Here is a 17,580-nt window from a genome sequence, read left to right on the forward strand (position 1 = left end):
AGCAGGATCTGTGTTCTATTCATTTTGTAAACTGCTAAAAACATGGCTTCATGCTCAGTAATTGAATGCCTTTTATTTTTCTCTCGCTAATGCTCTTTAAGCATTTAAAAAAGAGCTGAAAAATAAGGCATCCGTAATCTCATTTTCCCAACCCAAGGTTCTGATCAACTCCTGCACAGGTGAATCCAATAACTTGCAGGAACAATGATCTTTTAGTATTTCTGTCAATAAAGTTGCATACCAAGCTACTTGGAGTACCAAAGGTCTTTGCAACTACCTTGGCCTAATTGTACATTACTGCGTTCGAAACAGGAAGTCAATCCAATATAGCATTATTGCCTGCACCAGAGGACAATAACAGCTGTTACTGCCACATAGGTGTAGGGAATAAGGATATTAGTACCTCTCCCACAGGCCATGAAAAAAAGGTGTAGAGCCAGATCAGCGTGGTGAACGGAAATGGCTTTTGTTTTCTGTGCATCCCGTGTTTTTCTTCAGGTGCTGATGCTGAAATGAAATGCTCTCTCCTATTCCCGCTTTGGGATTCAGGCGCCACCCTTTGCCTTCCTTAATGCAAGCCAGATCAATCGCATAAGTACAAAAAATAGCTGTGTACTTTTGTCTACTATTCTGCGTGTGAGTGGGAAAAATTAAACTTTCATTGACTATCTGTGTATTGGGCATGCGGGGCACTCACCTGTAATTGTACCCTGAGGAGGCTTTATTGTTTCGAGGGTCAAGCCGCCGGAAGGAGTAATGAGGTATACACTCAGAGGCATCCAAGTCCAGGTTGCAGTTCCAGTTTATGATAGCTCCAATAACCCCTCCCTGAAAAAAGAAGGGCACAGACTATTATAGACAGAAAGGAAACTTAGGAATGATGGAGAGCAATCGGGGTGGGAATGTGAGGGTGAACGAAATGGGAGAGAAAGGCTGAATGATGGAGAGTATGAACAAACACTGGTCATACGGTAAGTTGAAGAATTCGAGGTAAGAGATGGTAGCAAACAAGAGCAACAAAGCTACAAACTTCCAAATAAAGCATCTTTGGAGGCTGAAGAGATATGTGAGTGGGAAAGAGATAGTGGAGATAGAGGGAAGAAGAAACAAAAGCATGAGTTGATGAAGTAAGCAAACTAATAGTTTGTGGTCAGATGTAATATATATTCAAGAAGGGTGGGATCGAAAAGGGAGGTTGTATTACTGAATATTGAACCCAAGAATATCTACATACAAGAATTACATGGACAGAATATCTACAGACAAAATAATGAAAGATGAGTGCATGTGGGGAAGTTCAGCTTTACAATTCCTTACTCTACATATAAGTACCTTGAAGATATATATATCACCAAGGTATATATATGTGGAGTTAGGTATAGAAAATGTATACTTATTACCTTTTGGTATTTTGGATTAGATATTTTGCCCTCTATATTTGCATTCCTCAATATTCTGGATTCGATATTCAGGATGCACACCAAAATGGGGAAGACGAGAGGGTTGCAAAAAGAATTTCAAATGAAGGGGAAAGAAGGGAAGCAGAGGGCAAAAGATTGAAATGGAACTCGAGAAGAATTGTAGAATGAACAAAAGATGGGAAAAGATCAGACAAGCAAATTAAGGAGACAATATAGGGATTTCTACCTAAATATAATTTTAAAAACAACGTACTAAATAATATGATTAGAAAACATGAGGATAAAAATATTGACAAGTTAGGAATATGTAGATTAGTAAATATATACTTTACTTAACTCCACATCTATGTACCTCAATTATATATCTATTGGTAAGGAACATAGGCGGTGAGTTAAGAATAGTCAATCTGTACCTACCTTGCCATTATCATTTCGATATTTTAGTCCTCGATATTTTGCCCCAATAATGTGTAGCACAAATACAAGTAAGAAAATGGGTAATGGAAAGAAGAAGTGATAACAGATTGAGAAAGAAGTTTGGGACATAATCAGATCAAGAGCTGATGTCACAGGTGAAAGATGACTTGGGAGAATGAAAGCTTGTAAGAGAACAGATATAGGAGGAGTTAGGTCGCAGTTGATATAATGAAGGAAAATGAATTGAGGGGGGAATGCTAATATAGGCATTGGGGAAGTGATACCAGATGCTTTGCATGCCATACTCAACCCTTTACTTTGAGCGTTCTTTGAAGGCCCTTCTAGTGCACAAAGCCAGGATGGGGCCTTTTTATTATTTAAAAAACACTAGAAGCTGAGGATTTTGCTTCTCACTGCACTGTAAAGTAGCAGGTCTTCCTCAGGCTGGATCTGTTGAAAGCCCAGCATGATGAGTAGTTTGGATACTCACATTCCAGATACTCTACAGTTCTCTAAATGTATTATAATATTTTTAGGCATTTTACTCCTTATGGAATGGAGGGAATGCCAAAGAACAGTTCTAACATAATGTTATGAGAGACATAAAACATGTCAACAAATTACAGAAGGGAAAATTATAAGTAAAGTAAATTTAAGAATTGTTGATACATCAGGAAATTGTTCGATGTGTCCCATGCTCTTCTACTATATTAAGTATGTAATAGTTTAGTTTGCTTGGGTTACTTTCATGCTGTCTTTCAGAGGTGTTGTGTGTATGGAGGTAATTTTAATCCTCATTTCACAGTTTATGAACTCTAAGTGGGGACTCCTTGATTTTACCCTCCCTGGTTCTCAGTGCTTGGATTGGGTCCATTCACTCAACTTGACAATTTATCACAGTTCCTCAGATAATAAGTGATCACTGGAATTTCTGAATATTGTTTTACTCCAATATAGGTTATGTAATTTCTGCATTTTTCTGGTTTGCTCTTCTATATTATCCATGTCATTGGGAGTTTAGATTTTTTTAAAGTTTACTTTTCCAGTCTATCAGTGTTACTGTGATCTTAGGTTTCTTTGAATGTAGGTACTTTTCCAATCTATCAATGTGCGGTTTAGGTGTTACTTGGAGTTAACTTTCCCAGTCTGCTTTCCTAGTCTTTCGATTTGAAGTGGTTACATAGTTCTCCCAGTCTATTACTGTCAATTGATGTGGAGTTTCCTTAGTTTTGCTTTCTAAGTCTATCTTGTTAACTTATTTTCCTTGATGGTGTGCTATACCAGTCTTTTACAGGCTCCCTGGGTTTGCGTAACCCATCTTACAATCCTTGATCTCTATTGTGTTTAAGTGGTTTAGTATTTCCCCATCTTCCATGTTAAGTAATTTTAAGTAATTTTCATTCAGTTCTTTCTGCTAGACTATCAAATTACATTGTTTTGTTATGTTGCATGGAGTTTGGTCTTACATGTGTTTGTTCTTCCAATTTACAGGAATTAAATGGTTTTGAGTTTCTTGGGTTTGCTCCTTATATATGTTGTTTTTAATTGGTTTAAAGGTTTCTGATAGGTTAATCTCATAGTCTTTGAATATTAAGTGTTTTATGCTTTTGTTACTCTTGCAAGATTAGTTTATTATAGGGGTTCCTTTGGTTAACTCTATCTTGGGTCATTTTATGTTTAGCTTAATCTCTTACAGGATCAATGTTTTGTGGTTTCAGAGTTTCCCTTTAAGGCAATGTTGCCTAGTACTTAAGTGATCTTAGAGGTTCAGTCTACCATGTGAAATCATTTTAGCGTTTACCAGGTTTGCTCTCCTTTCCCACCACAATTAATGGTTAGGGTCACCTTGAGTTTATTTTCCTGGTTTATCAATTTTTTCCACTATTAATTGGTTTTAGGTATGCTGGGTTTACTCTCAAAGTAATGTTAAGTACTTTTAGGGGGTACTTGGCTTTGCTATCCCATCATGTTGAGTAGTTTTAGTGATTCTTTTAATTTGCTGTTCTAGAGCTTCTTGGCTTAGATTATGTAGTAGTATGATATATTTAGTATCTGATGTAGTTTAAATGTTTCTTTGGGTGCTTTACAAGTATGCTTTAGTTTTTGGTTGAGTTTGCCCTCCTGCTGTGTGAACATTAAGAGCAGCCTTTTAAAAAGATTGTTAATCATTTTGCTTCTTTATATTTCCCGATCTTTCTCAATGAGTTTGTGAATGTTATTTGGCTTTATGGTTTGGTTTCTAAGTCTACCAATGTTAACTTGTTTTAGGGTGTGTTTGGACTGACCGTCCCAGTTTTTTTTAATGAAGAGTGATTTGAGTTTTGCTTAAGGTTTGCTGTTTTCCCAGTGTACTTGGTTTACTTTCCAAGTCTGGTAACTTTCAATGGTTTTAGGTAAAATTTCGGATTGTATTTCCGGTCTCTCAATGATAGGTGGCTCTAAATTTTCCTTAGGTTTACTTTTGGGGTATTCCTTGTTTTCATTTTTACAGTTTGTCACCAGATTTCCAACGCCTTTTAGATGTAGAGATCCTTTTGGTCTTGCAACCCTTGTGCATCAATTTTAAGAGAGCAAACCGAATAAATACCTACAAAGTCATACGTTTAATGTTTTAGGGGAGTAAACCTATAACTGGCTGAGAAATGTTGACTGGTTGGAGTATACTTCTGTATCTTAGCTCTGAGATGTTTCTGGTGGTGTTACACATTTGTGTACCTTGTTGGCAAGCTCTGTGAAGTTCTCGCCTGCCTGCTCCACGATGAAGCCCAACCTGAAGATTGGGCAGTAGAGATCCGTGATGGGATGGAAGACGCAGTTTTTAAGGTAGTGGCCTTTGTGATCCTGAACGTTCCCCCTGAAAATGCACACAATGCTGCTGCAATGTTAAGCATGTAGATACATAATACACAACAACATGCACATGCAGTGAAGGGTAAAAAGACACACAAAGGCTCACACCAAGCTATTATGTTAATCGTAACATGCACTTGCTGCTCTTTGTGACAAGACACACAAACATTTGCATTGTTCAAACCTTAGATTTATAGGCACAATGAAAAAAACAAGCATTTGCAATGCAATGGGTCTCGCATTTGCTCGAGTTAGAGATATTAGTGTTGTTAACTGCTAACCGGTCTTTTCTTGCCACATACACTGAAAATTAAAAGTAAAACAGTTTCACATAAACCAGTCGATTCACAACACCACGGCCGCCATGAGCATCAGCGTGAAGAGACACACAAAAGGAAAAAGAAGTTCGCTCACAGTCAAACTTATAGGCAAAAGTGCAATTAGCCATGTAACAGGGGCCATGGCCAAGGCGGTAATAAAAGCTCCCTAAGGATGGAAAAAACTTATACCATTTACCAATGTCATCAAAGGATTTTTGAAGGGCAAGCCCACAAGCAAGTGGTAGTGATGGGCGTGAGGTGCGTCCCCTTGCAGCCAAATCAGGGATTGAACCCGCCTCGTAACTGACTCAGGCTCTCGCCCTCTCTCTCCCCCTCTCTTCTCTCTCTCTCTCTCCATTGCAAGATAAACAAGAGACAGCCTGGGGTTCCCAATATTGTGAATTTGCACTCTCATGAGGAGCATTATTTCACAAAAACATCTTCACATGCCTAAAATTACAATCTGATATAAACATATTTGACATACCACTTACAGACATACTCTTAACTACAAGGTTTCCATTGTCTTTCTCTTTCACCCACATAGCACGCATGTCTGCACACAGACATGAGTGCCCAAATACACACACATTCTCACCAAATTCCACCCGGTCCAGTCAAAGCACAAATTAAATGCCCACATGATGAAGACACATAAACTAGCCAAAAACAAAAAATGCAAAACAATCTACAAACACAATACACAGGAAAACACAGCGGATGCACATTGCAATCACATGAACACAGAGCTGTCACCAAGAACACGAAAGAGAAAGAAACCACGAAAGGAAATGCATGAATATCACTTCATCCACATCATGTGATCATGGGCAAAACGGATAATTATCCATTATCTGCTCTGTTTGGAAACGTTTGGTAATGGACTAACCCCATTAATAAGCCTTCGATCAAAACACAACATTTGCATTACCTGGCAAAGTATGCATTAGTCAAAGAGAACCTGTAAATCATTGATAGAATTGTGTATAAAACACAATCTAACCATACTATGCAATAACATTCTCTGTTGATTTTCAAAAGGCGATGTTTTCTCCTTATGGGAGTGATCTCATTCTGGCTATATACCACCACAGTGCAGTGCTTAATTTGAGCCAGTGGTTGCCGCTGGGGGCCACTAGTACTCATTTTTTTGGGACTGGCACCTATTTTCCCTCATCCAACATTTCCCGAGAGCAAGAGAGGGAAATGAACAAAAGAGAAAGAATTAGAAAGAGAAAAACAGAAAATACGTCATAAAGGGAGATAGAGAAACTTGGGGCGGGAGTGTCTGGAAGTTGGTTAGGAGGCATGAGGTTGATTGCAGACTACGCAGGCTTGGCAGTCTGTGCACCGGTGCTGACTGCGGGCTTCTGAGCAAAGCTTTGAGCACAGGCACTGGTGCTTTAACAAACTGAGCGCTGCCAGAGTAAGTAGACACAGGGAGCCAAATACTTTTCTGAGATGACAGTAGTCACAACTGAGGGGTTACAAAGGAATTGATCAGAGTTTCTATTTTTACATCTGCTGGTCTGTGGCTGAGGGAACCAGGCCACAGAAGTCCTTTCCCTCTTCCCCTATGAAGAAGGTGGCCATGTTTGCTTCAGGTACTGGTGGAGAATCTGCCGTGTGGATCATTACTGGCCATTGCTGTCAGGACTGGCTAGTCTGAGCGCTTGTCAGAGAGAATTCGATTTTCAGTTTTCAAATAAAGTAGAAAAGCACCCCAAGGCCAAAAGCAGACCATTACAAGCAAAAGACTTTGCACATGCATCGGGGTCCCAAGATTCCTGCGATCAAAGACCAGAAAGGGGATTGTTATAGACATCGCTCATCATCTTGGGGTATGATACTTAGAATTAGGGTTGTGAAAAGATAGTTTTGACTTGTTCCCAGTTAGGTGTGTGCAGGACTTGCATTGGCAGCATTTTCCTGGCGTTTTCCTGTTTAGAGATTAGCTTCATCTCATAAGTAATGACTGGGATGAGGACAAATAGGACTAAGAGTAACCATCCATAACTGGAACATCATGAGCTTCTAGGAACAAGTGTTTACTGCCCCTGATTCGCTCTAGGCCAGTCCAGATTTCTTTCTTGATTTGGTAAAGGGGAGGGAGACAACAGGGCCATTGAGAATCCCCCCTCTCTCATTCAGAGCCCCCATCTTTCACTGCATACCAGTGACACTTTGACATTGAGAGGGTGGAAAGCTCCTTGTTTTAACTCCCTCATAGTCTCTTCCTGTTTCTCTTCCCTGGACAATCCACATAAACTGAGGAGAGGCAAGAGAGATGGAAAGTCAGGCTGTAGATTAGGGCATTCTGATGGCAGGGGTCCCATACAAGTGTTTATAGTAGACGTCTGCCACTCTATTGTCTTTTTCATGGAGCTGTTAGCACTCCAGTGTTTTGAAGAAGCATTATAGCTCTTCTGTCTCAGGCTATACCAGTCATTAAATATCCTCTCTGCGTGTACAGCCCCAAGCTGCAGGCAAGGCTCTATTATAAGGTAGAGTGGCTTTAGTGACCATTATAAGAGCTGATCGGAATCACTATTCTGACCCCAGAGAATAGAATGTTCTAAAAATGTATCAGGGAAAGGCAGAAAGATAACAAGAGCCTTTATTGTTCCTCTCATTTATCCCAAATGAAGCTCTCAGCAGTCTAATGTTCTAATCAATTTTATGTTGTGGCAAATCCCCCTGGCCTCTTTGATGTTATTTGTGTTGCACACCATTGGTCCTAAACCATCAATTTTCCCTCCTGAAGCCTACTGTGTTCTCACCACTATCCCATCTTCCACCATACCAAGAAACAATATGTACTTACTTGGAGAATCCAAAGTGCGGGAAGTGGATATTGTTCTTGATTAAAACTGTAAAATTTGGTGCAAACCTCTGAAGTGACTCGCTGCATAAAAAAAAAAAGTACAATCAGCGTCACAGCTCTGAAGCCATCGAAAATACTCAAGGGATACATTTGAAAAAGAGAGCGTGTAAGATTATTAAATAATCCTAAAATTGAGACAGAACATTGTAATTTCCCTAAATTCAGATATCAAATTTTGCAATATTTAGAGTGAGTGGAGAATGAATGACATCCTGAAGAGGTTCTGCAAATGAGACAGTCATTTTTCCATCAACATGTTGCACTCAATCCCTTAATGCAGTGGTCTCCAAACTTTTTAATGCCGTGCCCCCCCAGTTGAAAAATTTAAATCATTGGGCCCCCCTTAGAATTTTTCACAATTATTTCATAAAGATGGCAATGTTTAAAATGTCTAGACCTATTTAAACATTGCAGTTAAGTACTGTTACCTTTTTAAATATGCAATAACATGCTTCTGCTTAAAACAAAGGCCTGTTATCTGTATAATGCTTCTTTTAGCAAGAGTCTGGCGCCCCCCCTGGGATCACTTGAGGACCCGGTAGGGGGGCCCGCCACCCAGTTTGAAGACATCTGCCTTAATGCAACAGTTCTTAACCTGTCTTTCATGGACCCATTGGGGGTGTGAGGCATCTATACAGTAACTCAGCGATTGTTTAGAAAAATAAATATAATTAGTAGATTAATAACATATTTACCTAAAAAAATAAAATGTAAATTTTAAAAACACTAAGTAAATGTGAAGGAATTTGGAAATGGAGGCTATAAATTGAGTTGGCATCCTTTGCTTAATTCATGGGAGCAACATAAGTACGTCAAGCAGAATCTACTATGATGATTGGTGGTCTCAACAAAAACAGAGCATGAATTAGAAGCAATAAAGACTAAGGGCCTGATTTAAATATTAGCGGTGGAGTTGCTCTGTCACAATGGTAATGGATATCCCATCTGCCAAAATCTAAATCCCACCATATCCAATAGGATTTAGATTTCAGCGGACAGAAATCTGTCACTGTTGTGATGGAGTAACCCTTCCACCAATGTCTAAATCAAGCCCAAAGTTCTAGTCTACAGTCTAGCATATCTATTTGGCTTTTAGCAATATAACCAAACTTTAGAAAGTCCCAACCTTCCCATTTAAAAAAGAAATCAATTTTTGTAATTGTTTTGTTCATTTATTCAATAACATATTTCATAATTTGTATTTGTTTGATGTTTTCTTGATTCTGTATTTTTGGGTACTGGTTTTAGGTTCAAATTGCTTAGGCAGGGTTCTGGCTTTCCAGTAGTTATTCCGTGGGGGTTCTACAGGAGTCAAAAGGTTAGGAACCATATTGAGAGGTTCCTCTTCTGGCTGAGTGTCTAGCTTCCTTTTCCTATTGAAAGTTATATCATCTTTTCACAATGACAATCTCTAAGTGTTTTGGTTTATATCTGGATTTTCATTTTGAACCCAATTATTTTCGAACTTCTAAGATAAAAACCACTTCTGTATATCTAGAATGCCCCTGAATGTGACTAAACATCCACCATGACCCGCATCACTGCTGTCTAAACACCTAACATGAACACTATCATCTGAGTTAAATCTGAAACCAGTCACTTTTATACATCCAGCTTTAACACAATCATGAACATTATTCCATGAACATTATTCCTGAAACTACAAATGTCTATACTTATTTAACCAGAACATTCTGTCATCTCTTCACTTTCTTACTGTCTGAACCAAATCACTTTCACAGAAAATTCAATCACTTCTGTACAACTTACATGAACTCAGTGACTCCAAAGCAACCAATTTATCCATTTACACCTGTACGTTCAACTTTAACCTCAGCACTGCTATCTATTTTTTAGGTTAATTAGTATTAATTGTAATGATAACATGCACATACCCAATAAAAACATAGAACCTTGATTCTGAAACAGTACCATGTAATTTACGATGACGTCTAAGGATTTTGAGTTTTGAGTTGTGTTTACCTTCAATGAGGGTCATGAATTTTCATCATAGTTGCTCTTTCCCACAGGGATCACCCTCCCCTCAAGTAGGGTGAGATAGGTGGATGCCATCCCTGGGTTCCTCCCTAAGGATGTCTAGATTTCAGGAACAGATCATAAAACATAAAGAAGGAGCTGGCTTACTAGGTAGAAGTGTTGTTATAAGGAAAACAGGTATGCCAGGATTAGTAAAGAGTGAGTAAGAGGGTGAGACTGCAGGTTCAACACATATTTGTGTCAGTTAAGCCTTCATGCTGGATGTTTAGTCTCTTACTTTACACTAGTTATACAGAAGTGATTACATTTACCGAGGATGCTGAGAAGTGATTAGTTTCAAACCTAATAAAAGTATCTTGGTTCAAACAGCTTGTTCGTAAAACTTAATGTGCATGTTGGATGTACAGAAGTAAAGTGGTTTATTTTGCATGCTTGAAAGTGATGGAAATGATGGGTTCAGGTTGAATGTTCAGAAGTGATGAGGTTCACTTTCGATGTAGGAAGATGACTGAATTCCAATTGGAATTTGGGGAATTGTGTTACTACTCCTGATTCGAGTGCAAGTTCTAATATGCTCCTGAATCAGAGTTCCAACTGTAGCCCAAATTATTTTAGGTGTGCTTGATCTTTAACATGGATAACCCGTCACAAGTACATGGGCAAATAGAAAGAGAAAAAGAGGTTCAAATAGGATGCTATCCACCATCCCGAGGTCTCCGAAACTTGGAATACTCAATTTGCACCTGAATCATAACGAGGGCCTTTGTGTTTCAGGATGATTATTCAGAAGTGATTGGTTGGCTACATTGTATAATTCGTAGTAATTAGGTTAGAGTTATATGTTCAGAAATGATTCGGTTCAAGATGGATGTTCAGCAAACATTGTTATGGCTGGATGTAAGGAGATGATTGGGTTCGAACTAGATGTGTACAGAATTCATCAGTTTGAGGATAAATGTCAAAAGCCACTAGTTTAAGGTTTTATCTTTATCAGTGATTGAGGTTGAATGGAGGCTTCAGAATTTCATGGTGGGTGTGGGGAAGTGGTTGGGTTCACCCTGGATGCTTAGAAGTGATATTGTGCAGACTCCGAGCTCAAATGTGGTTAACATGCTCTACAGAGTGGATCATAAGTGCCTGGCAAATGTTTAGAAGGGTTTATTTTACAGAGTGAGAAACTGGAAGTGATAAGACACAAATTGCCATAAGATATCATGTTCTGTTGCACAACAGTAGGAGACAGTTCAACAGATACATTTTTCTCTTCCTACATCCACATACAAATACCATTTACAAATAAAATAAATCACACTTTTTTTACCTAACAACAGTTTCATCCTCCACTGGACACCAAGCGAAGATCTCACATGCTCTTCCCCCATCTCCTTTTCTACGAACACATCGTCCAGTTTTCTGACCTGCAAGATGTGATGACAGAGAGACAAATGAACCTTCACTGCTAGACATTTTTCATGAGAAGAGTACATACCTGAATGTCTGAACTCAAATATGTCCACAAAAGCCGCCATGTGAGTTAGAGTGAATGTTTGAGAAAGATCAGGTTCCTATATCCCTAGGCAGCTAAGCCTATAGCATCTTTATAATGACGGGAGCATTGATGAGAAAAGACAGCTATCCATTTTTGTATCTGACCAACAGAAGGAGTGACAGAAGAAGAAGTGACAAAAGAAGAATTGGCATTGTTGTCAACAGAGAGATAAGAGGAGATGAATGTGGAATACAGGGTATTATATCCTTCAATATCTCCCTAGGACAAATATATAAAAAAGAATGTTGTGGAGAAATTCAGATCTCTTTGGATAATAATGTGAATGTAAACAAGTGTAAGACAATGGGGATGCTTGGGCTGCTGGATTCTCATGTTAGATTCCAGGAGATTAAATGATTTGCAATGACACATTTAATACCCTCTAAATCACATTTCCCAAGACTGTCAGGAAACAGTTTATATAACCATGTAAGGTATCCTTGAAAACATGAAATTACTTCGGGAAAGATGGAAAGAATATTACCTGTCATTATGGGAGGAAGTGGATTTTATTTCATTAAAGTATTCTTTTACCAAATTCACAGAATTTATTTAGATCACTGTTTTTTGTTTTCATTTGCTTGATAAACCATCCCCATATATAATTGGTCCCTGCTGTGCACAAGAGGGAAGAGACTCTGCCAACCATATTAACGGGGAGACATTCTGGAATCGATAAAGAAACAAATTATTATAGGCTTGACGAGAGCAGACAAAGGATACATGATTTTAAATGAGTACATGCTTTAGATAAAACATGTTTATAATTATAGAGGCATGTATACAGAACAATGCAGAAAAAATGAACAGGGCATGAGCAGTTAAGTGAGTTATTTTGTGCATAAAACTAACCTGGAAGGAGCTAATGATATATTGTGAGAAGACAAAGTATAGTCTGCCAGAAATAAAATAGCGTATACTGGTCTATATATCAGTGTAGAAGAGATGTATGTGTTTAGAATGATAAAATAAACAGTTTCCTCAACATTTATAGAAAAATCTAACATTTTGTTTTGAAGACGCTGCCTTCAGAATGTAATCAAATGTATTGATAAGTATCACTGATTCCTGGAAGTGAACAATTTGCATAAAATTAAAGGTAAATGAACAATGAGCTGCTATTTGATGATGAAAAAGAAGCTTGGACCTCTTCAACATTGCAACTGAAATAGTTCTCTATGGATCCTAATCGTCTATGCCTGCATCATACATAGGATTTTATTTACTCCTGATGTTAAAGGTAGGCATCGGATAACCCATTATTAGTTGGAATTGTAATAGGTTGGAAGTGGGTAACATGGGACGTGAAAAGACTGAATATTAGTTTGAAAATTTGATTGATTTAAGACACAGAAAATCCTTAATTAATGTGCTCTTGAATTGTAGTTAACATCTCCATTGCAAATCAATGTATGTTCAGGGAAGAGTTGTTTTTTCTTGAAGTGCAGTAATAGAATATAACATAGTTCTCCAACACTGGAGAAATCGATCTTCTTTGACCATTATACTACCCTACTAATGTATGTACATGGCACAAAAATGTCTACACAATAAGCCCATAGTGTGCATACATGTGTGATGGGCATGAGGCACAAATGCCAAGGAAAGGGCCCTTCCAATGTTTCTACAAGGTCTGAGCAAAAGTGGAAAAAGGGCCTGATTCTAACTTTGGAGGACGGTGTTAAACCGTCCCAAAAGTGGCGGATATACCACCTACCGTATTACGAGTCCATTATATCCTATGGAACTCGTAATACGGTAGGTGGTATATCCGCCACTTTTGGGACGGTTTAACACCGTCCTCCAAAGTTAGAATCAGGCCCAAAGTGTCTCTCACAGGAGTGCATAGACACCTCAACGGTTAATGTTTTAAACGTTGACATCTGGTTCATGGACATTATTAGAGAACCTGCAATGAAAAGAAAGGTGGATTAGATGTGTTTAAAACGATTGGTTATTTTTCCTGGAATTCCAAAACTAAAATGGTTCAATAGCATTCTTAAGGAAGCTCTCTGTACCTCAATGCTGTTATCCTCTGTATTTCCCGAGAGCAAAGATTACAAAAGATGAACTTTGGGGGATTTACACCATCTGTATTATGGAAAAAAAGAGACAGAAAACACTGGATACTCACATCTCCTCTATCTGTGCAGTACAGTAAGGGACTAAGAACTCTGAACTTTCCGGCCTTGATAGCCTCTTCGATATATAAGAGGTTTATAGCACTTATCTCTCACACCAGCTACAGCTCCCAATCGATGGAAGGCTTGATGTGGATACCTGGTTCTGACACCTTCTATAGATCCAAATAACAGAAAAGAGGCCCAGAATATTGACACTTTCTGGACACATGACAAACAAGGAGAGGCAGGATACAAACGCCCCTTTTCTTCCTCGGACAGTAATACAGGCTGAACTGGGAATAGAGAGGACTGATGCACCTGCTGTATGCACAGAACAATAACAGGATGGACCTCGAACACTTCAGTCTGAGGCCAATGAAGGGGTTTGCTCTGTATACTCCTAGCACAATTCAAGATCATTACCAATACAGCATGCGAAGGGAAGGGAAGCTGCACAGCCTTTAGCACTATCTATGCAAAGTAGCCCAAGACAGATATGCAGAGAGTACACAACTGCAAATCATTACTCACAGGCGAATTTCCCTCCTTTTTCCTTATTAAGGGGACTATGGGTAATGCTGTAATTGTATTGCCTTATGGGCTGAAAAGCAAAACACAGATACACTCCACTCAGTCCATTAAAATGCATAAAGTCTTTGAATATTGAAAAAAGAGAAAAGGTACACCAATATTTCAGATTTGTGTGTAATAGCAGTTTAATGCTCACAACCTCCTGCTCTTCTAGGTACATTCCACCTAGTATTTGGTACCGGGGCACTTCATCAAACATTGTAGTCCAAGTATTGATGGACTGTTAAATATTTAACAATATTTTAGTGATCTTTCCATACTTCGTTTAGAGCAGTGGTGTACCATGTGATTTTGCAGTTGAAAGTCTGCAATCCGCAAACTCACAACATTTGCAACCACATAACACCTTTTGTGCAATGTACAAAAGGCCTTTAGTGGGATGGAAGATTCCTTCCGAGTTACAAAACTGCTTTTACAACCTATTATGAATCACAAATAGGAGTGAGCACAAAAAAACAGAGTCCCCCTTCTATTGAAGAGTTGCATTTACATGCATTAATAGTCTGTAACTGCAATTGTAGTTGCAAAACGTATAAATTACAGAATCCTGAGTTGGATGGTAACTGATTCACTGCAGGACAGCTTCCCCTGTATGAATGGTGGCCGATGGCCTTGGAGAGATCAGAGAGTGGTTTGGGGACTGCATGCTCCACCCCCTCCAGTGTCTTTCTTGGATGTGAGCCTTTAAAGTACACTGTCTGCCTGTAGAAAAAAAGAATGTTGACATAGTCATTTGAAGCAAGAAATGGAAGTCTGCTGTCCCAGTCTTTATCTGCTTTAGGAACCATTTTAGATATTAAAACATGCGTTCTACCTCATTAATATTAATGAGGATGGAGGTATTGCGATCTGAGAGCATACTTTTTAAATGCAAATAATTAGGTCATCAATTGCATCACAAAATGCTTGGTTGGAAAAGTACACATAGAGGTTTGCAACTTGCCCAATGATACTTCAAGCCCAACTATTATTCCTATTGTATTGGTATTGTGTAGTGCAAGTCTTCTCTTGACTGTGGCAGTGTACACTGGTGCAGCAGTTGTGCTATGGGCCCTAATGCAGGCAACAGAAATGGCCTCCAACATGTATTTTATGCGACTTTCTGTGTTGAAGCTAATTTTGGACATTGAATAACACACATTCTAAGCGGCTGTCTGTGTTGAATCTAGTTCTGGAAGTTAAATAGTGTGTGTTTTACCCACTACCTGGATTGAATCCAGTTTTAGAAATTATATAGCATGTATTGCAAGTGCTTCTTTTTTAATCTACTTTTGGAAATTAAAAGATATTCTAAGTGGTGCATGCCTTGACTCTAATTGTGGAAGTTAAACTGCATGTTTTCAGTAGAGCCGGGTTTTGATTCTAGTTTTGGAGGTCACAAGATGACTTTTAAGCGATGCTGAATGTTTTATGTATTGAATCTTATTTTGGGAGTAAAACAACGTTGGTTCTGTATGAATGACTGTATTGAATCTAGGGGCCAGATGTATCATCACGGCCCTTTGCGATTCGGAAATAGCGATGTTTAAGAAATCACATTTGCGATTCGGTAATAACGATTTCTTAAAAATCGCAAATGCTATTACGAAATCGCAAATTGCGATACCAGCCCCATTTGCAGCTGTGGGCATCTGCGATTTTTTTGCATTTCCAAAATTGCGATTTCTGAACCAGAAATCGCAATTTTGGAAATGCAAAACCCCAGGGTGCTGGGGGCCTAAAGCCCCCTCTGCTGCACCCCAAAAAATGTTTTGTGGACATGTAAGGTGCACACATGCCAAAAGGGCATGTGTGCTTCACATGTACAATTTAAAAATGCATTTTAAAATTTTGCACCTGGTTACCACCGGGGTTCTTTTAATGGCATTTTGCATGTGCAAAATGCCATTCTGCGAAAAATCACAATTTGCGATTTTTTTTTGCTGCATCTCCTTGCGATTTGGATTTTGCGACTCGCAAATTGTGACTCGCAAAACCAGGTCGCAACGGAAAAAATCACAATTTTTGCGATTTCCTATTTTTTTTTGTCTGCGAATGCCTTTCATGCATCGAAGACCACTTTTTTGCACCCGCAAAGGGACGATTTTTGCGATTTGCACCGATTGCGAGTGCAAAAAAGTTTCATACATCTGGCCTTGATTTGGAAATTACATAGAATGCGTTGAAAGTGCAGTTTTGGAAGTTAAAGGGCGGGTATTTTAAGACCTGCCTTTGCTGACTTAAGTTCAAAGACGTGTATTTTAGGTGATGCTGCGTGTGATGAATCTCGTTTTGGTAGTTAATAAATATTCTGAGCACCTGTCTGTACTGAATCTAGGTTTGGAAGTCGTGTATAGATTGGGTTGTAAGTGCATCCTATATTGAACCTTGTTTTGACGGTTAAACAGTTTGCATTCTGAGCACTGCCTATACTGAACTTAGTTTTAGAAGTTAAAAAAACATGTATTTTAAGCAACATAGCATATATTGAATCTAGTTTTGGGAGCTAAATAGCAAATCTTCTGAGCGGCTAAGGGATTTCAATCTAGTTTTGGAAGTTACATGACATGTGTTATAAGTGGCTGCAAGTGTTTCATGTAGTTTTGGAAGTTACATAGCCTGTATTCTAATTGACTGTCTCTGTCGAATCTAGTTTTCAAAATTAAATAGCATGTGTTCTAAGCAGGCATTTGTGTTTAAACTAGTTTTAAAAAACAAAGAGGTTTATACTAAACAGCTACCTTGTTGAATCTAGTTTTGGAAGCTACAGACCATGTGTTCTAAAAGCTACCCTTGTTAGATTTAGTTTTAGGAGTTAAAGTTCAGTAACTTTAATATTCTCTTTAATAAACTCTAATAGGAATATTTCAGCACAAACAACAACATTAGCTCACAGAGAGCACCACCAGGATACATTTACATCCTCAATTATGACAGCAAATTCCAGTTTCGAGTATGACTTTGCAACAGAAGTTACAGACCACCTCCCAAAGAATGGCTGTATATTTTTTTTCTTATTTTTCTATTAAAGTTTTAGGCACGTTAAGCACTTCTACAACAGGAGTAATGACGTGTAGCATATGATCCCGCATCAGTAGCACTGACATTGACGTCAATAATTTAGTTGTATACATGAACTCGGCAATCCAGCAAAGGCCCATCTCGATCAGGAGTACAAGTACCTGGCGTCATAGTGTGCGAGATAGAACACTACATGCATTAGAGGTAGCCAAGGGGGGGGGGATACAGATAAATTGGAAATCAAATAAAGAATTCGAACACCCAAACAGTTACTGAAGTGCCACCGAGGGCTCGGAAAGTACATCCTAGAGGTGTGAGGGGGCAGTACTGGGGTCACAAGGACGTGATCTTGTGTCTCCAGTTCTGGCACATGGAGTCAGAGTGAGGCAAATTCTGCATGACAGTGTCCATCTTCAGGGCCACTGGC

General features: G+C 38.8%; 1 protein-coding gene across 2 annotated transcripts in view; it reads right to left on the minus strand.

Moving 5' to 3' along the window:
- The window catches only part of P2RX2 (purinergic receptor P2X 2), a 126,322-nt gene that overhangs the window by 46,195 nt on the left and 62,547 nt on the right, over positions 1–17,580 (minus strand). Inside the window, exons 5-8 of one of the 2 annotated variants that reach the window (XM_069214651.1) lie at positions 11,212–11,308; positions 7,833–7,913; positions 4,554–4,692; positions 698–828 (exon numbers count right to left, since the gene is read on the minus strand). In XM_069214651.1, the coding sequence (XP_069070752.1) occupies positions 698–828; positions 4,554–4,692; positions 7,833–7,913; positions 11,212–11,308 (448 nt within the window). Of the gene's footprint in view, positions 1–697; positions 829–4,553; positions 4,711–7,832; positions 7,914–11,211; positions 11,309–17,580 lie in introns of both variants that reach the window. The other variant, XM_069214650.1, reaches the window with a different exon arrangement.

Source organism: Pleurodeles waltl, chromosome 11, assembly GCF_031143425.1.
Source record: "Pleurodeles waltl isolate 20211129_DDA chromosome 11, aPleWal1.hap1.20221129, whole genome shotgun sequence".
Classification (NCBI taxonomy): Eukaryota; Metazoa; Chordata; class Amphibia; order Caudata; family Salamandridae; genus Pleurodeles; species Pleurodeles waltl.